The sequence below is a fragment of the Argentina silus genome (genome assembly GCF_951799395.1).
Source record: "Argentina silus genome assembly, chromosome: 21".
NCBI classification, from domain to species: domain Eukaryota; kingdom Metazoa; phylum Chordata; class Actinopteri; order Argentiniformes; family Argentinidae; genus Argentina; species Argentina silus.
The window spans coordinates 2,726,635-2,747,379 of NC_139675.1; the positions used below are offsets into that span (position 1 = coordinate 2,726,635).

Here is a 20,745-nt window from a genome sequence, read left to right on the forward strand (position 1 = left end):
GAATTGAGTCTGTGTGATTCAATTGTGTGTGGGTCCATCCACTCCCCCCCCAACCCCCCCCCCCCCCCCCCCCCCCCGGTGGAGGAGCGTGACTAATGTGTGTGTTCCCGTCTCGTCAGGCCCACCGTAGGCCTGGTGTTGTACCGTCAACGTACTGAGAACAGTGATGGTATCGGGACGCTCTCACCTCCACGACCTCCCCCGACACGTGAATACACACACACACACACACACACACACACCACACACCACACGCACACATAAATACATGTGAATACCTCCATGTCTACTGTCTATGAATGGAATACACACACACACGCACACACACCACATGCACACACAAATACATGTGAATACCTCCATGTCTACTGTCTATGAATGGAATACACACACACACACACACACACACACACACACACACAACACACCCCTCTGGCCCACCCTCAATATCGTGGCTCTGTAAAGCTTAAAGTTTAAAGCTTAAAGTTCCTCCTCCTCTTTCTCAGGTCTCAGATCAGCGTGGTTTGCCCTTCCAAAGCAGGGAGACGGAGCAGGGTGTCGCCGGGGTTCAGTGTGTGGTCACTTGAGTGATGCTGCAGGAAATGAGAGTTGATTTTCCCCCAAAGCTTCCCATTGAGTCTGAAGTCATTACTGAGCATGCCGGATTCAATTAGTTACACAGAGTCTGGAGCTCAAGAAAGACGGGAGAGGAGAAAGAGATTGAGAGAATGAGGGGGGATAGAGATTGAGAAAGAGCAACAGAGAGAGAGAGAGAGACAGAGAGAGAGAGAGAGACAATGGTGGGAGACAGAGAGATAGGGAGAGAATAAGTTGCGAGAGAGAGAGAGAGAAAGGTGGGAGACAGAGAGATAGGGAGAGAATAAGAGTGAGAGAGAGAGACAAAAGAGGCTGGAGACATAGAGAGATGGAGAAATAAAGAAAGAGCAGAAGTTTATCTGAAAATAGTTAGGGGCCTCGGGAAAAGAACGAAAAAAAGTTTGTTTCCGCTGAACTGCACAAGCGAATTTGCCCAAGATGGTCAATTTTATCTGCTTACATAGGGGTCCCGATGATAAGAGTTAACATTTTCTGAGAGTCCACTAAAGGGAAATCCATTTCTTTCAATGAGAGATTATGGCTGTGGAGGAGTCCCTGGAGAGGGAAGCTTTTTTTGTTTCATATTTGACTTAGCTAATGACTCACTGTAGCTTAAATTTTCCAATTTTCCGCCTGGCTAAACTGAGGACGGCCTTCTCTGCCGAGGACCCTCATCCACGTCTGAACCTGGAAGCCAGTCATTTTGTCAGTCATTGTTAAGAATGGAAATAAATGAAATTTCACGCTCTTCTCCCGTGATTAAGTTGGATTTGCGTCACTGGTGTTTTAATGGAGTTTCATGTTTACTTTCAAGAGGTAAAATTCATTTTCAGTGGCTTCATTTGCATGTCATTACGACGCAGTCGGAATTTTGACAGCGCGGATTTGCCCGGGAGTCCTCCCTCAATGTGCTCTTGTCCTCCTGGAGGGGGCGAGCCAGGTGTGTCTGTACTCAGATGCAAAAGGCGGTTTAAAGTCAGTGAAATAGGCAGTCAGGTGTAAGCTGTAAAACCACACACACACACACACACACACACACACACACTTCTCAACCCTCCCCATACAGCGATGTCTCACACCCACACGTCGGCCCATTCTTCTCCTCTCTGTATGTGTGTCCACTCCCCACTACTCCGCCTCTCCCGCCCTTTGTGAAAAGAAACCTTTTGTAAACCGCCTTTGATTAAAACGGGAACAATCGGCGAGATGTGAGGCCGAGGCTGTTCAATGCCGTATTAATTCATCAAAGGGAGGCAGGGGCGGGGGTACGAGAGAAGAATGAAAGAGAAGAAGAAGAGAAAAACCCCTGAACAGAGAGGTGTTACCAGGAGAGCAATAAAAGGCCCATCTGTCTTTGTTCCCCGGACATCAGGGGAGAGAGAGGGAGAGAAAGAGGCAGAGAAGAGGGGGAGTTAAGGGGGAGCGGAGCTCTCTCCCGGAGCTATTAAGACTCAGCGATGGCCGGACCCTTGGCGTGGGGTCTTGGGATGTGGGGCGGTAGTCGGGAGAGGAGGTTTAATCAATAGCCGCAATGGAAACCTATAGCAAACCTATTTACACATCGAGCAGGGACATTTAGCTTTCATGAATGCATGCTTCCTCACTCCAATGGCTGTTTTAAAAGCCTGTTTTTTTTTCTGATTCCCTTTTTTTAATTGAACCCTGAAGACGGGCCGTGGAAGCGCTGAAGCAGCCTAATCTCTCTTTAACAGCCGCTTTGAATCATCCAGCTTATTCCTGTACAATGATAAGTGACATTTTGAGTGGAGCCGAGTTTTCGTTTTAATGCACCTCAACAGGTTCTGTGTGGGAAGGAGGTGAACCGCTACTTGTTTGTGTCTCATTTTTCTTTGTGTGTCTTTTTCTTCCTTTTTCTTCCTTTCTCTCTCTCTCTCTCTCTCTCTCTCTCTCTCGCTCTCTTGCTATTTCGCTTTCTTTCTTTGTCTCTCTCTCACTCTTTGTTATGCGTGTGTGTGTGTGTGTGTGCATACACTAGTCTGTCCATCCAGGGCACAGTGCTTACGGGGTCAAGTGGGTGTGTGTGTGTGTGTGTGTTTGCATACACTAGTCTGTCCATCCAGGGCATAGTGCTTACAGGGTCGTGTGTGTGCATGTGTGTGTGTGTGTGTGTGTGTGTGTGTGTGTGTGTGTGTGTGTGCATACACTAGTTTGTCCATCCAAGGCACAGTGCTTACAGGGTCAAGTGTGTGTGTTAGCGTGTGTGTGTGTGCATACACTAGTCTGTCCATCCAGGGCACAGTGTTTACAGGGTCAAGTGTGTGTGTGTGTGTGTGTGCGCGCGTGTGTGTGTGTGCATAAGCTGTGCAGTGTCGCTCCTCACCCTCCTCACCTCTGAGTGCTGGCCTGTCGGAGAGTAAACATTGTTGTGCGGCCCGACCGTCTGTTCAAGCAGCGCTGTGTAGACTGGCAATATTTTGTAGGGCTCATGGAACAGCAGTGAGTTTTCTCGGGTCAGGCTACAGTGCACACACACTTAATAGGATCCCCTGAGGCTGATGTGGAGATTTAGCTCGCCTAGCCCAGCTCTGTCTAACAAAATAGCTGCCTTGCCTTGCTCCATCTACTACTGTTTGTGTGACCGGGGTCCTCACACGCAAGCTGCTCCGAGACGAGCGGACTCAAGTTCTGCCCAGGCAGTTAGACAGACGGCCATCGGGTTTGATCGAGTGGAAGGACCCCTGGCAGCGGCGAGGAGCGCCAACAGACACCATCTTGTTTAAAACACAAGCTGTTGACTGTAATCAGTCTTGTCCAGGCTGTCTGTGTGGGATGGAGGAGGATGTTGGCAAATTACCCTGGAAATAGTAAATACCTCAGAACAGACTCTTCTTATTTAGAGTCTGGGCTGAGATATTTATTATTTCCAGGGTAATTTGCCAACGTCCTCCTGAGATCGGTTACTTACAGCCCCTGTCTCTTTGACAAAATGGGTTTTGGCATTGACCCCGAGCCTGGTCTGGTTCTCGTCTGAGATCACTTCCGGCCCCTGACGATGACAGAGTGGGTTTTGGCAGTCGCGCGGGGAACGGCGGGGAGCGGCCATGCCGACGCTGCGTTTTGCTCCTGCTGGCTGTCAGAGCGGCGCCAGGGAGCTCTTTATTAATTTCCCCTCCGCTATCAATTAGTGGAGCACCGGAGATGGAGACTTAATGAGAACGCTGGGCTGCAGCGCTGCTCCCTCTCGCTCCGACGCTGTCATAGCTAATTCCTATTGGTCGTTTAGGGGAAATCAAGGGTGGACGGGTTTTTTTTTGCTAGCGCGTACTGTTTGCTAGTTTACATGTCTCTTAAAAGATACAGGGTCAAGGTCCGGTGGACCCAAGGCTGAGGCTGGAGGTGAGCCGCGCTACCCTGGTTGGGAGGCTGTGTCTTGGGGGTAAATTGGGTCAGTGCGTCCCCCTCCCTGGAGAGGCTGGGTGTCTCTGTTTGGAACGTAGTGTGAAATGCATCCTCTTGAGATGTGAGATTATGTCAAGAGTGATAATCAAGAGTAAACACCAGGGGACATGTGTACACGCGCATAAAACTAGCATGTGGTTTTGCTAATTGCTAACAGACGCGAGTAATCCTTGCCAAGGCTTTTGGTTGTGATTAATGTCTCTCATCACACGCCTACCTTTGTGACGGAGGATAATTCTCTTATGGCTTTCAGAAGTAAGCACACATTAAGGTTCCCTTTATAATGGGTTTTTAAGTCAAAATCAAATCAAAGTTTATTTATCATATACACAGAATACAGCCGTAGACGGTGCAATGAAATGCTTAGGGCGAGCTAGCTCCTCAACAATGCATTGCAGTCTAACGATAATAGAAGCAGTAACATATGGTGTGTCGTATGTAGCAGCAGAAACACAACTTGGTATGTTTTTATAAGACAACAAGAGGTACAGCCATATCCAAACTCACTATTTGTGAAGCACAAATGAGAATCACAGAAATGAATATAGAAAAACAGTTATCAGCCCCTTAAGATCAACTTAACACCTTTATAAAAAGGCAACCTTAATGTAAATTGTTACCAGCAGATGGCCGCTTTCTTTGTCGGCCATCTTGGCTGTATTGGGCTGACAGCCAAGCTGATGAGCACATGAAGGTTTTCCCTCCAATAAGCAGGCCCAGTCTGGATCAATGCCCTCCAGTGGCACCAGGAGGTGTTAAGGCCTACACATTCATTACCTATTGCACTGTCTCTCTAATGGCACCAGATGTGTACAGTCCACAGGCTTCTTATTGAATCCCTGGCCTGGTCTTTCACTACAATAAAGTAACTTCAATCACTGAACTTCACACTTTTGTTCTCCCAGGCTTTTTATCTTATCTTATCTCCAGGTAGGCTGGTCTATAAATTAATCTGTAGCGGTGTGGTTAGTTTCTCGGGCCTGGAAGCAGTCATTGGGTGCTGTACAGAGTCACTCTAAAAAAGGTTCTACCTGAAACAAAAGAGAAAACGTCTTCAAATCATTCCCAAAGGAACCGTTTTTCTTTTTTAAGGGAATACATTACAGACAGTTGAATATTCCACCATAATAATTTCCTCTGTGCCTCTCCTCTCTCTAAAGGAAGCCTTTGATTAGCTGCTAGCTACTGTATGGTGCGGTGGATGGTCAATCTCTGGAGGGCTCATTAGCCGCGTAGCAACAAGGTCAGGTCTTCACAGTTAGCCAGTCGGACACAGTCAGGCGGCAGCTAGCTAGACCTCGGTACACCCACGTGTTCAACAAGGTCACCAGATTTCACTGACTCACTGATGTTATTGCAGGTCGGGATGTTTCATAGTGGAAGAGGACTTCTGAGGAGCCTTTTACTCCCCCTCTGTCATGAAAGTGCCTAGGAGTAGCTTCAGGGTCTTCTGTGCTCCCAGTCTCTCTCTCTCTCTCTTGTTCTCGTTCTTTCAGTGCAAGTCCACCGGGAAGTCACCAGGAAGTCACTGGGAAGTCAGTGAAACTTTACTCAAGGAGAGCGTTTGATTGGGACTGATGGGCCCCGAATTCACAAACTGATAAAAGGTGTTTAGTCTGAAATTAAATGTTCCCCTGGAAATGATTTGAATTAAATTATTCATGGAAGAGACATTTTTTTTATGACATTGGGACATCAGCTATTAAATTTGACAGGTGACACTGAGGGGACCATTGGAAAGCACGGACATTTCTCAGCAACACAGTTTTATACAGCTTTTAAAACCACAAACTGGGATCCAAAACAGTTTTCAGCAAAACAGCAGCCCTGCCATTTTTTCCTGTTGACTAAAGTCATATTCCTCACGAATCAATGTGTATAATTCATTGAAAAGACCATTTTAACGGATTCCCAGCTCCCAAATGATGTCTTTAGCTGTGTCTGGAGAGAGCACACCTGCCACCACATCATGCTCCTGATCTACGGAGCTAAAAGGGTTTAACACCGGACAATGTGTGGTTATCCCGCCTCAAACAGATCGATGGCCCATTACAGTTGTAAATTAGCTGAATAATTGTGTGTACTTGCGATGTTCTGCCCTTCCAGCGACACGTGAGCACGTCACGGTGTGGTCATTGATCAGAGGGAAAGCAGCGCCACATATCAGACATTGGACACTCCGTAGGAGGTCATTGATTTGATCTAAATAACCTAGGGGAGGCTCAGGATCTGTCCACAGCGTCATTGATCCTCTGTATTATAGCTCTGCAGTCCGGCGGAGGTGTAAAACATAATCCTGTTCATGTTGGTAAAGGTGAAATAATTCTGTTCATGTTGGTAAAGGTGAAATAATCCTGTTGAGGTTGGTAAAGGTGAAATGATCCTGTTGAGGTTGGTAAAGGTGAAATAATCCTGTTGAGGTTGGTAAAGGTGAAATAGGCTACATAATCCTGGAAATGTATATGGTCATAATATATACATTGTGTAAATATACCCTGGCCTATACCATATTTAGTCCTTCTGAAACAACATGGGTTTATGCTGAATGATTGCTTGAAGGCCAGACTGCTATACAAATGTTGTGTTTAATGTGTTTAATGTTTGTTTTAACAGTGACTGTCCATCGATTCAGACTCCATTTAGTAGATGGTTCATGCTTTTGATTACAGAAGAGAGAATAATATCAATTTGAGTTTGAGACAAATGATCAGAACACTCTCCCCACTCTTTCTCTCTCCCTCTCCTCCCCTGCTCTCCCCCTCCTCCCCTCCCCTTTCCCTCTCCCTCTCCTCCCCTTTCCTCTCCCTCTCCTCTCCTCTCCCTCCCCTCTCCCTCCACTCTCCTCTCTCTCCCTCTCCCTCTCCCCTCCCCTCCCCCTCCCCACCCCACCCTCTCCTCTCCCTCTCCCTCTCCCCTCCCCTCTCCTCTCCTCCCCCTCCCCACCCCCTCCCCTCCCCACCCCTCTCCTCTCCTTCCCCTATCCTAGCTTCAGCACGGCGTACCAGTGTATCTACTACTCCCCGGAGCACACAGCCAAGGCCCAGGAGGTGCTCAGCACCGTGGGCCAGCTCCAGCCCCTCATCTCCAGCCTGGCTGACCAGCTGCTCCAGGCCGCCCAGCAGTGCTCCGCCCCGGGACTGAGGGATGCACTCAAGGCCCTGGCTGACAAGGTGAGGCCTAGTCCCCCCCCACCACTACTCCCACAACCACCACCACTACTAAACTTACCCGAAAACAGATCCATAACCCTCAGACTCAAGGAAAGGAAAACTACCTCAATTATTTGCTTAAACGTTCTGACGGTATAGCCGATTCTGTCCTTTGTAGCATGGTAATCTAGTGACTACCCAGGTGAAGGTACTGGGCTGAGTGCCACCTTCTGGATCTGTACTGTGCGGTCCCCCCTTCCGTACCCCCAGAGCTGTAGGTGAGCTATTTGTGGAGCTTTGCAGGTGATCTATGTGTGTGAACTTGAGTTTTGCCTCCTAGAGCATACTGTTGTTTCTACAGTGTTTTCATGCTGATTTATATTTGGCAGCAACAAAGGCATCTGACCTGACCCCGCCTACACAACATCTGTCTCTCAGCCAGACCCAGGGTAGGCTAACACCGAGGGCAACCACAATCATGTCAGACGCAAAGTCACCAGAACACTGTGTCAATTAACATTCCGCCACCGGGGCACGGCGTCAACGCCTCATCAACTCTGAGCAATTTGTTTGTTTGTGTACGAGCACATGTTAACACCGTCAAAGGCCAGTCCTCCAGGAGGCCTTAGAAGTCCATTTGAAGGACTGTTAACCCTTGCAAGTTTAACCCCACCCGGGCCACCCTGGCTGCACTGAAACGGGGGGAAAAACCGACCCCCTGTCCGTCCGTCTGTCCGTCAGCCTCTCTCATCAGACGCCTGTCCATAACCCAGTAATTAATGCCTGCCAACGCCAACAAAAGCAAACAGCAGAGGCGAGGTTTATCACAGTAATTAATTAATTACATCTGGTGCTGTCAGATTGCAATCTGCTGTGGAGGAGGAGGGAGAGATTGTTTTTATTTATTTATTTATTTTTTGCCACAGTGGAAAAGAGCCCAATCAGGCTGTTTAATTGGTACATTCGCTCTGACACCATCCGCACCCCCCACCCCCCCTCCCCTCCCCCCCTCCCCTCCCCCCCCTCCCCTCCCCCTCCTCATCCTTGATTAGACACGCAGGGCAGGGATGAACCAACCAACCAACTAATGGGCTGGTCAGCGCTGGGCTGGGCTGGGCTGGGCTGGGCTGGGCTGGGCTGGGCTGGGCTGGTCAGCGCTGGGCTGGGCTGGGCTCGCTGCTCACTGATTAAAACCTCACCATAAGTGTGGGGGGGTGGGGGGTGTTGTGCGGTGTGCGTGTGCGTATGCGTGTGCGTGTGTGTGTGTGTGGGAGGGGGTTATCAATGGGTTGTGAGTGGGACTAGGACTGTTTGCGGCTAGAGGTGGTTGTGTGGTGAATATTCAGTGTGTTTGAGATGTATTCATGTCGGGTGTGTATGTTTGAATACAGTGTGATGAGTGTTGTGAGAGGTGTGTGTGTGTGTGTGGGTGTGTGTGTGTGTGTGTATGTGTGTGTGGGTGTGTAATGTTGCATTAAGCAACACTTTTCTTATCACCCTAAGTAGCTCATCCAGCACCTACCGAAAGTCCGTAAGCTGCAATATCACACATATTCAATACCACAGCACCAGCGTTTCCAAGGTCTGACCCAGAAGCAATTAAATTCAACACACACACGCACGCGCACGCGCACGCGCATACGCTCACTCCCATGCTGCCCTCCTCTCTGTGTCCAGACAGACGGCTGTGTAGCTTCTTCCAGAAAGAGAGAGAGAGAGAGAGAGAGAGAGAGAGAGAGGGTGAGAGAGAGAGAGAGAGAGAGAGGGAGAGAGAGGGTGAGAGAGAGAGTGAGAGAGGGAGAGAGAGGGTGAGAGAGAGAGGGTGAGAGGGAGAGAGAGGGTGAGAGAGAGAGGGAGAGAGAGGGAGAGAGAGGGTGAGAGAGACAGAGAGAGAGAGGGAGAGAGACAGAGAGAGAGAGAGAGAGAGGGAGAGAGAGACAGAGAGAGAGAGAGAGAGAGAGACAGAGAGAGTGAGAGTGAGAGAGAGGGTGGAGGAGCCCTAATGAAAGCACAGAACGGTTTGATCCGTGCGTTACTCACACATGCACACATTTACACACACACACACACACACACACACACACACACACACACACACTCAGTGTTTCATACAGAGAGGAAGACTCCAGAGAGTCTGGGAGAGACGAGAGGCAGCTGGAGATTGAGTGGTTGGATGAGCGAGTCACTGTTTTTCACCTATTGCCTTACCTTACTGATCCCAGATCAGCTCTTTCAACCACTGTTTGAATTTGGTAGTCTAAACTGGCCTGACCTTACTGATCCCAGATCAGCTCTTTCAACCACTGTTTGAATTTGGTAGTCTAAACTGGCCTTACCTTACTGTTCCCAGATCAGCTCTTTCAACCACAGTTTGAATTTGGTAGTCTAAACTGGCCTTACCTTACTGATCCCAGATCAGCTCTTTCAACCAGTGTTTGAATTTGGTAGTCTAAACTGGCCTGACCTTACTGTTCCCAGATCAGCTCTTTCAACCACTGTTTGAATTTGGTAGTCTAAACTGGCCTTACCTTACTGATCCCAGATCAAGTCCTCTAATCACTGTTCTGACTTTGTAGTCCCAAAAGAAAGGCTAGTCCCTGAACCAGTTGTCAAGGAGACAAGAACTACAAGAATAAAGGGACAGTGTCAGGCATTGTCAGATGTAACTTACTGCTGCTTGTGCTACTCTACTACCAGAGATATTAAGAGACGATGATGACGGTAGTGGTGATGATGATGATGATGATGATGATGGTGGTAGAGGTGATGATGATGATGGTGGTAGAGGTGATGATGATGGTGGTAGCGGTGATGATGATGGCGGTAGAGGTGATGGTGATGATGATGGTGGTAGAGGTGATGGTGATTATGATTGCGGTAGAGGTGATGATGATGATGATGATGATGGCGGTAGAGGTGATGATGATGATGATGATGATAATAACTGTATTCAATTACTATATAATCAATTTAGGCCAGTACTTTCCATTCAACCCCCTCCCTCCCTCCCTCCCTGCATCCCTCCTTCCCTGCATCCCTCCTTCTCTACTGCTACATGAAGCTAATTTAAAATCCCCTTCAAGATGGTCAGAGACAACTCCTCTCATCCTCCCCAAATGAGCAGTGAGCATAACCTTGCAATGTTCATGTTTTTAGATCAAACATAAAAACACCATGACCTATTTGAAACTGGTGTGTTCGTGCTAGGCTGGAAAAAAAAAAGAAAGAAAAAAGAAGAAGCCTATAGATCCTGATAGGCTTGTGCAAAAATGTAACACACCCAGAAACTCCGCAGGACCGGAGTTAGAATCCCTTGTTCGAATGCGTTGCTTGGAAACGCAAACAACAGAGGTCACGTTTGTTAGAGACTATCATGAGATTACAACGGGCTCACGGACGCCAGCGCACCGTCAAATAGATTGGTCCCTTGACCCGGCGGTTGAGGAAAGCAAATATGACTAGGGTGTGTGAAACACCGGCAGCTGCTTTGTTCAGTCACCCCAGTAAAGCCCATGAATAATAAATGTCCTCGTAGATTGCAAATTAACATTGGAAAGATAAGCAAAGTTCAATTTGAATATGGATTGACATTTGTAGGTGCCCGCTCCATTGGGGTTTTGCAGAGTTTTGAATTGATTGAGGGTGACCTGGAGTTATGTGGGCGTGTTGGTGAACATGTCTCTCTCTCTCTATGTTTGTGTGCCTGAAAGTGTCCTCCGGTGTTCTCACAAGCTCTGTACTGAAAAAAGATATATCTTAATTATTTCATATTCATAACGAGAGCATATAGCATTCAGGTAATTGACTTACAATAATAGAACTCATTTATATCTATGTTTGAATTTGAGTTTATTTTAATGAATTCTTGTTTGCAGTCAGAGAATGAATTGGGCAGAATTATACAATTCATAATTAAACTGTGATGTGAAAGAAGGCAATTAATGTGTTGTTAATGAAATGCAATAGCAACAGGCACATTCAGGCCTTCAATCTGTGTTAGAACTGGATCCATTGTACAAGGTCTACAAAGGACAGACAGTGCTTCTCAACATGAGTGCTTTGTATGAACACTTCATTTCGATGGTATTTGCTTGATTAATGATGTGGATACCTCATGATGTGGATACCAAATGAACAGAAATACATTATATACATTACAGAATTATAGTTTCAGCAACACAATACCTCTTGTTTTCACACCTCTCTGACTGACCGATAGATAGATAGATAGACAGAAAAATAGATAGATAGATAGATAGATAGATAGATACTTGATTTAAGTATCACTACACAATAATGCATGAACTGATATTCTATTGTACAAAAATACAGATTTAAAAATCACCTTGTGGACCACAAGTGTTGAGAGACACTATAAAAATAATACCAACATAATTTTTATCGGATCTAATACATTACATCATCTGTACACACGTATGCAAAAACTAAATCCAAACACTATATACAATATAAAGGACATTTAAGATGTACCTTATGCTGCTATATTTTCTTATAATTTATAGCCTTAACACTCGACTCTAAAACGTTTGAGGGCAGTCACATAGTGAATCTGTCTCTCTGACTACTATAACTGAAGCGAAACACCGTGTTTCTGTGTTGTTTACCTGAGTGGCGGGACAGAATTGCCGTAAAAGTTTCTGCAAGCATTTGGAGTATTGCCTGCGAGAACACGATCATCTAGATGCTCGTGTTTTCTTCCAGGTCTTCTACAAGATGGGGATTCTGTTCCCTCAGTATTCTGTATACAGCGGTCTTCACCTTAGGTCCGTTTGAATTTAACGTTTCATATAGTTTTCTCATCTTGTCCTGGGAGGTCCGTTCAGCGTTTATATCGGATATTACGGCGGCGCTGACCATTTTCAACGTGTACAGGTGGTCTAGTATTTGTTGAAGCACAACATGCTGAACCCTTTGGATGAGTTCTACCCTGTACTTATCTACAAACTGGACGTCTCGTTGACGGTGCACGGTTCTGTCTCTGTATTCGGTTTTCCGTACGGTGTGGGCCCATACAATTTCTGTCTCCTGTTTACTTCTGATTTCCATCTTGATGTCAACCTCAGCATCTTCTAGAAACACCTCCACGTAGTTTGGCGGGTTGACGTCCGTCAGCATGATTTCCTCGGGGTTGATATCGGCGGAGGAGCAGGACGTCCCGAGAGTGAACAAGCCGTTCAGCCACTGGGGCTTCGCTGGTCTCGGCTTCATGATCCTCTTGGATCCTTCAAACTTCTCCTGTTCCTTCACTTCCAGCGCAAACGTAGGATCACACGGCAGCAGGTAGACATGAAGCGTGAGGAAGGCTGTGGTGGCCTGGTAGAGCAGCAGGTCACAGTGCACTTTACATTGTGACTCGGAGCTCAGGACGGCACCCGTGAGGGAGAAGGACGGACGGAGAACCTTGACGTGGAAGCGCGTCACTTCATGCGCATCCTCCACAGACATGCCACAGTCCCCTATGTGAATGAATGCCATTTGAACATCAAGGAAGGGATCATGCCCTAAACACACGTAGTGTGGCAGATGCACCTCCTCCAGTTTCCCTTCAATGATCGTGATGTCCAGCAATGGGCCACCTTGCTTGTACTGCATGTGTTGCAGCATTGCCCTGTAGGGCTCCCAGGACTGAAAGTTATACGTGAGGCTGACATCACTCTCACACACCCAGCGCAGTCCAGAGACTCTGCACTCGTAATGTCCTCCGGGAGACCGTACACTATACAACGGCCCCCTGGCGCCGGGGGTGACCTCAGGTTCAAGCTGATGCCACTTTGTGGAATCAGTAATCTTGTCACAAGCTGTGCAACTTCTCACAGGCCCGTACGGTCGGTCAGGGGTGCTTCCCGTGTCAATCTCTCCCTCGGTGGATTCGGATGCCTTTCCTGTAGTAGAGAGAACGAGATGCTTGAGTGGCATTTAAATAATAAGGACATAAAAGCGAAGAGCATTGAAATACTGGAAGTGTTACAGTAATGTCCTCTTTCTGCTAGTCCGGTATGAGAGCTTACTGTTGCAACAGAGAGTGTTCAGTGATCTGAATCGGGCCCAGGGACCGATGCCCTAAAACTGTACTCACCCCGGTTTATATTGTGGAGACCCACATATAATGCTGCAGAATTAAAACAGAAACAATAACAAGTCACCAGTGGAATCATCCTACAGGTGTACGTACTGTAAGAACAAATGATGAGAGGATTTTAAAGGAATCCATATTTTAATGAATTTTTAGGTTTAACATGCTATCGTGAAAGGTTGTTTAAAACTTAAAATCTCCTTCACCTCCTGCTGTAATGAGCAACCAAATGGTGAAAAATCCAATTAATTGGCCTTTGAGAAGACCCGAACTCCCTTCTTTGATAGCATTTGCACCTGAATTGCTGAAAACTCTTAGAAGCCTTGCACCTGAAACATCAAAATCATTGGACATCTACAACGTGCTCTTGTACTGATGCTGTTGCCTGACATTATTTTATGATATTATAGATATAAAGATATATTATTAAAATAGAAAATTCTGTATACTGTATGGCGTGGTTCATGTCAGCAAAGGGATAATGCTATTGCATTTACAGTAGAATAAACTATACCTTTAACTTTGACTTTGATTGTGGAATCATCAAACCAGGTCTTTGACATTATAAGGCATTTGTAAATTCCGTCATCAGTGTCTTTTACCCCGGTCAGTTTCAAGGAGGCGTTGCCTCTTCTCAATTCCTCTTTAACCAATGATGTTCTTCCCATGTACGAGGGATTCTGATTTTCATTGTCATCTCTGCCATCTTGGTAGAGATGGACAATAGGGTCTGAGAGATGGAGTCTCAACCACTCCACTCTCATGTCCTCAGCACTGATGTTGGATTTGAGGTAACAGGGCAGAATGATGTCATCACCATGAGCAGCATCAACAATGTCATGAGTGGGACCAGGAACCTGAAAGTTAACTAAAGAAAGATGGACAGAGAGGATGTCTGTGAGGCTAAATTCAGAAGAATGTGGTGAGCAAAGTGCCATACACACACGCACGCATGCACACATGCATGCACACACGCACACACACACACGTGCACACAAGCACACACACATAAAGACAGAATGAGGGACCATTACAAGAGCCAGCTCTGTGAAGGAGAAGCAGGAAAGTCAAACACAGACTCTCCGTCTGAGTCACCGTCATTTCTGAAAGAGATAACAGAGCATAAAAGGTTGAAGTTCCTCAATTGGACCTTTGGCAAAACTAGCAAATGCGTTGATAACAATCTTTCTCTATATTCTCTCTGTCCAGATATGACCATAAGATAATCAAACTGCTGTCAAATCTAAATGTAAATGTTGTATACAGTATGTATAAAACCTACCTCGTTGGAGCGTATTGAAACCAAAACTGGTGTGCAGCCAAGGGGTGAAAGGAACTGAACAAAGATTTTTCTTCTTCTTGTATTTCCTGCTCCCGTAAAAAGTGCTGAAGCAACAGGAACTGCTTCTCTCTCTGCTGCACTGCACTGAGATCGAAAGTTAAACATTACCTTGCGTCACAACTGCAAAGCTGAAAACTCTGCGACAGCTGAAAACTGCACTGAGATCGAAGGTCCCAAATCTCTCGGCTCTGTAGTTTCTTCACCTGGTTTCTCCTACCACACTCAACGTTTTCTCTCTTTCCCCCCTTCTGACTCACAGGTGGCAACACGTGTCTCGGCATGTCTTGCAGACATTTCTGCTTGGATGTCAGCCCACCACCTCAAGCTCAACCTTGATAAGACTGAGCTGCTCTTCCTCCCAGGGAAAGCCTGCCCTCTCCAAGACTTCTCCATCACAGTAGAAAACTCTACTGTGACCTCCTCCCATATAGCCAAGAACCTTGGGGTGATCCTTGACAACCACTTATCCTGTGTGGCGAACATCACAGCGACAGCACACTCCTGTAGATTCTTCCTCTACAACATCAGAAGGATACGTCCATTCCTCACCAGAGAAGCAGCACAACTTTTGGTCCAAACACTAATCTCTCGCCTTGACTACTGCAATGCACTCTTGGCCAGACTCCCCGCCTCCGCCATCAGGCCTCTGCAGCTCATCCAGAATGCTGCCACTTGTCTGGTGTTCAATCTCCCCAAATTCTTCCATGTCACCCCCCTCCTTCGCACCCTTCACTGGCTCCCGGTAGCAGCTTGCATCAAGTTCAAGACCCTGGTGCTCGCCTACCGGGCAGCAAAGGGAACAGCCCCTCCCTACTTGCAAGCAATGGTTAGCCCCCAAACCCCTGCAAGATCACTCCGCTCGTCCACCTCGGCTGCCCGCCTGGCACCGCTTCCTCTACGTGGATGCAGTGGCCGCACTACTCAGTCACGGCTTTTCACTGTCCTGGCGCCCCGCTGGTGGAATGAGCTTCCTACTACTGTTAGGACTGCAGAGTCACTTCCAAACTTTAGATTTAAAACCCATCTCTTCAAGCTACATCTTAACAGTCCCTCCTAAAGACCGCTTCACCCTCACTACCCCCGCCTATACTAACCCTAACCCCAACCCCAGAGACCTCTTCACCCCCGCTTACCCCCCTGTACAAATTCTCTCCTTCTAATAAAATGTAAAAAAAATAGCCTACTGGCATTACGACTGCCAATGGCCCCTGGTGTGAGCATTGATTACTTATGATGACTGTTGGACAGCTGATTCACTTACTTAAACAAATGTATTGTTGTAAGTCGCTTTGGATAAAGGCGTCATAAAGGCTAAATGCCATAAATGTAAAATGTAAAAGAAAAAACACTGTTTCCCCTATGCTTGTCGAGATGTGATAAATACATGGATACAAAAGAAAAAAAAAAAAATCATGTCACGGTCACTGTGCTGTTTGGACGGCTCCGTGTCAGCTGCACTTAAGGCATTTTGAAGGTTAAACAGATGTGAAGTATGGAAAGAGGACAAGGATAAGGGTGTCGGTGTCGAGTACTGTCCAGTCTTGCTTGTGTGCTTGTTTGCTTGTTCGTTCGTTCGTTCATTCATTCATTCATTCGTTCTCCCTTTCAAGGAGGCTGTTTTTCATATTGCAATGCTAACTCAATTATTGTTGAGAGCCCTTATCGCGTGGATTCTTTGTGCCCGGATCAGCATCAGCAATACAAAAGGAGAGAGATGATGAAGTGAGAGAGAGAGTTACAGGGAGAGAGAGACAGAGAGAGGCAGAGAGAGAGACAGAGAGAGAGAGAGAGAGAGAGAGAGAGTTACAGAGAGAGAGAGAGACAGAGAGGCAGAGAGAGAGAGAGTTAGAGAGAGGCAGAGAGAGGCAGAGAGAGAGACAGAGAGAGAGAGAGAGAGAGAGTTACAGAGAGAGAGAGAGACAGAGAGGCAGAGAGAGAGAGAGTTAGAGAGAGGCAGAGAGAGAGAGAGAGAGGCAGAGAGACAGAGAGAGACAGACAGAGAGAGAGAGAGAGAGACAGAGAGAGAGAGAGAGAGACAGAGAGAGAGTTACAGAGAGAGGCAGAGAGAGAGAGAGTGAGTTACAGAGAGAGGCAGAGAGACAGAGAGAGAGAGAGAGAGGCAGAGAGACAGAGAGAGAGAGAGAGAGAGGCAGAGAGACAGAGAGAGAGAGAGAGTTACACAGAGAGAGAGAGACAGAGAGACAGAGAGCATGACGGAGTGGGGGGATAGATGGGAGAATGAGAGAGAGAGAGAAATAGAGAGAGGGGGGGGGGGGGTTATAACAAGGGGGAATGTAAGGGAGAGAAGAATGAATGAGAGACCAAAGGAGGCGCAGAGGAGCTGGAGGGTTGAGCACGTTCACTGTGGAGTAATTGAATTGTTTGTTGTTGTTGTTGTTGTTTGTGGTGTTGCTGCTGCTCGCTTGCCACCCGGGCACTAGCTGCTGAGGTAACGGTGAGATCTTTCGCTGTCTTTGAACATTCTTCTCTCTCTTACTTTCACCCTTGTTATAACCCCTCTCTCTCTCTCTCCCTCTCCCTCTCCCTCTCTCTCTCGCTCATTCTCCCATCTATCTCCCCCCGCCCCCCTACCTGTCATGCTCTCCCCCTCTCTTTCTCTGTAACTCTCTCTCAATCACTTCATCATCTCTCTTCTTCTGTTTTCTGCAGACGGAGCAGTTTGTGCACGCGCTCAACGAGGAGCTGGTGAAGAGCGCCCTGCTGGCCCTCCATGCCGCCCGCCCCGGCTACGTCACCAGGAGCCAGCAGGGACCCAACCAGACCCAACTGGGCCAGACCCAACCAGGCCAGAACCACCAGGCTCACCAGAGCCCCAGCCAGGGTCAGGGGAGCCAGGGTCCGGACCAGATCCCAGGCCACAGTCCAGGCCAGCGGGCCACAGACAGTCCTATGATGTGTAACAACATAGAGGGGTCCCAGGCGCCCCCCAGAGAGGATGGGCAGGACTCCATACCTCACCACAAGGAGTACGACGAGGAGGAATGGGCAAGTCTTGCTGTTTCCTATACATCATCACAGGGTCTCTTCTGTGTGTGTGTGTGTGTGTGTGTGTGTGTGTTTCTTTCCCTCCTTCCTTCCTTAGGGAAGATTTGCCAGTGCACTGTCAGGCAAGCCTGGCATCTCGTTCTGAGAAAGTTGCTGTCTGTCTTTATGGACTGTAAACATTTGATTATAACCAAATGACGCTTGATCAAAAGTTAGTATCTGGTATTCAAGTCTAAGAAACTACTCCCTGTGTCCAAAAAGAATGAGCATCTGGTATTTCTAGGAACCCCCTCTGTTAGTGTGTGTGTGTGTGTGTGTGTGTGTGTGTGTGTGTGTGTGTGTGTGTGTGTGTGTGTGTGTGTGTGTGTGGGTGGGGTGGGGGGGAGCTTAGCCAGAGTCACACAAAATCATCCTAGTAATCAGGCATCAAACAACTCAATGCCTTTGTGCGGAGTTCAAAACCCTCGTCCAAAACAAAGGATGTCCTAGCTACACACCCTCAGCCAGGGGCAGCTTCATTACTAACGTTTGGAGCTGTGAGAGAGGGGGGGGGGGTGATAATCTTCTCAAGCAGACTACAGTTGCCATCTGAAACACACTGTGACCTTTCTGATGTGAAGCGGGTTTAAGAGAATTAAAGAACTCCTTGTTTTTTTTGTAGTTTAAGAGGTATTGTGTGGTATTGATCGAGGACAATGAAAGTAGACAGCCAGAACTCTGATAAGTTCACTGAACATCCAATCACACTCTAACCTAAGATATCCGTACCCCAAGGTTGGTTATTAATTCAATATTTTAAAATGTCTGGTATTATCTATCACATTGTATGTGTTGGGACTAACACTCACTCACTCTCACTCACACACACACACACACACACATTCACATACACACCCACACCCACCCACACACACATTCACAAACACACACCCACATACACACACACACACACACACACCCTTACTGTATCAACACGCACCCACCCACACACACACATTTTTATCTGGGAGGTTTTGACTGGTGTGTTTGACTCCTCTAGGACAGAGTGTGGGCCAACGTGGCGAAGAATCTGAACTGTGTCATCGCCATGGTGGACAAGCTGCAGGGGCAAGACAACAACAACCAGGAACCAATCCCTGACCAGACACTGGCTGATGTCATCACCTCCCACAACCCTGGTAAGAAGAACACTGCTGGACCAGGGAGACCGTAACGAGGGTGTCACAATGAAGTGTCAGTTAATCAAAACCTCACGAGATGAGTTAGATATAGATGTACTAGATACTCCAGCGATGCCTGGAACACAACACCTCGAGCAATACCACAGTACGTGGATGACCCAGTCACCCAACACAGCAACGCAGGGAGTGTCGCCCGACATCGTGATCCTCCGTCCTCGTCCTGGAGAGTCGGAGTTCCACAGGTCCCCTGAGCTGAGCATCGACACACCTGATTCAGCACGTCATGGTTTTGAAAATCAGTGGCTGGGACAAAAACATGGACCCGCTGCGGCGCTGTGGGTTTAGGATCGGGTGTCATTGCCGTACAGTGTTGAGCCCCGGTGAGACCGACCAGAGGTGCTCCATCAGTCTACCTGTACATGGGACAACAAGTGGTCCTAAAGCCTTCCTGCCACAAGATGGCAGTCATGCATCACATTATTAAAAAATCAGATCCCCCGCCCCCCCCCCCCCCCCCCCCGCACATGAATCTATACTCTGAGTTTAGCGTTATCATTAGTTATGTTTCTCAGTATTTCGGGAACAAAGCGTGTTTTGGGTGGGGGGGAGGGGGGGGGAGTGTGAGCGATGTGATTGTTATTCACGTCCTGTCCTTATCGGTCGAGAGCCGCCCAATATCCCCCTGCGTCCAATCAAATCCTCTCTCAGGCACGTGCCCAGACGAGTGCCCGTCCTGCCGCCTATCTTCCTCACTGCCAACTGGCGCCCAGGCAAGCGCCACCGTTCGCCTGACCGGGAAAGGTCTCTCTGTGTGTGTGTGTGTGTGGTGTGTGTGTGGGGGTGTGTGTGTGTGTGTGGGTGTGTGTGTGGGTGTGTGTGTGTGTGTGTGGGTGTGTGTGGGTGTGTGTGGTGTGGTGTGGTGTGTGTGTGTGAGTGCAGGCTCCTCAGCAGTGTTGTGTGTGTGTGTGTGTGTGGTGTGTGTGTGTGTGGTGTGTGGTGTGTGTGTGTGTGGTGTGCAGGCTCCTCTGCAGTGTTGTGTGTGGACACATTCAGAGAGATAAGCTTAGACCCTCGGCATTTATATGAAGATGGAGAACAGGCACTGAACGAGTGTCATCTGCTTGTCGAAATAAAAACAATGGCGGAATAATTATGTTTTTTTTTTTTTTATCTGCGTGGCGATAATCAGACTGGGGGCCGTGATAGGCTGAGTCAAGGCTCCTGTTGACAAGGCATTGTGGGAGTTTGGCTGTTTGGACATACGGGCTGAAGAGGGGACGACAGTTCAAGGCTTTTTTCCCCCTTGCCTTTTTCTATTTTTCATAAACAGAGGATATATTTGCACAACAAGATGAGACCTGAATTCCTTGACAAGGGCAAGCCGTGTGTTGAGTGCCGAAGCTTTAATTTGTAGTGAGTGCGTGCGTGCGTGCGTGTGTGTGTGAGCGTGTGTGAGTGTGCGTACATACATATATTGTGGATTGAAGGGATTTGCTTTTCTGGGCTTCTATTGAAATAAGCAGTCAGTAGAGAAAACAATTAGAGTTGTTCACCATTGTGTTCAGAACACCAACGCATGAACACAGAATTGGAACGTCTCTACACAGAAGGCATACTGATCCAAGCTGCCCCAGTTTTTCAATGGGCAATACTGCCCTCTAGTGACACTAACTTACCAATGCAGTACTTCACTGAGGCTTGTGGTGGTCCGTTTAACTCACAAACTGACAAAGGATTCCGGAACACTCACCAATATTCAAGAGTTCCAAGTGTTTTATGTGGTATTTACCTAGCAACAATACTTTGATTGGCTACAAAATGAAGCGTCAACATTTCTTCATTTTTGGTGAATAAAGTCACCCTTGGCACTCTAGAATGTTGACAATTTGGGGCGACTTTATTCACCCTCGGCACTGAATGAGTTAAAGTGACTTATCTCACTGTTCTCCCCACAGA

General features: G+C 47.5%; 2 protein-coding genes across 2 annotated transcripts in view; one reads left to right on the forward strand and one right to left on the reverse strand.

Moving 5' to 3' along the window:
- Positions 1 to 20,745, forward strand: part of inpp4b (inositol polyphosphate-4-phosphatase type II B) — a 100,993-nt gene that overhangs the window by 66,760 nt on the left and 13,488 nt on the right. The window contains exons 8-10 of the mRNA XM_083692792.1: positions 7,004 to 7,187; positions 17,273 to 17,608; positions 18,648 to 18,786. Coding sequence (XP_083548918.1) covers positions 7,004 to 7,187; positions 17,273 to 17,608; positions 18,648 to 18,786 — 659 coding nt within the window. The remainder of the gene's footprint in view (positions 1 to 7,003; positions 7,188 to 17,272; positions 17,609 to 18,647; positions 18,787 to 20,745) is intronic.
- Positions 10,351 to 13,311, reverse strand: LOC310820888 (NACHT, LRR and PYD domains-containing protein 1 homolog). Its single transcript, XM_083692714.1, has 2 exons — positions 13,264 to 13,311; positions 10,351 to 13,069 (listed from the first exon to the last, which is right to left on the reverse strand). Exon 2 carries the CDS (start codon positions 12,789 to 12,791, stop codon positions 11,865 to 11,867), a length of 927 nt encoding a protein of 308 aa, XP_083548840.1. The 5' UTR covers positions 12,792 to 13,069; positions 13,264 to 13,311; the 3' UTR covers positions 10,351 to 11,864.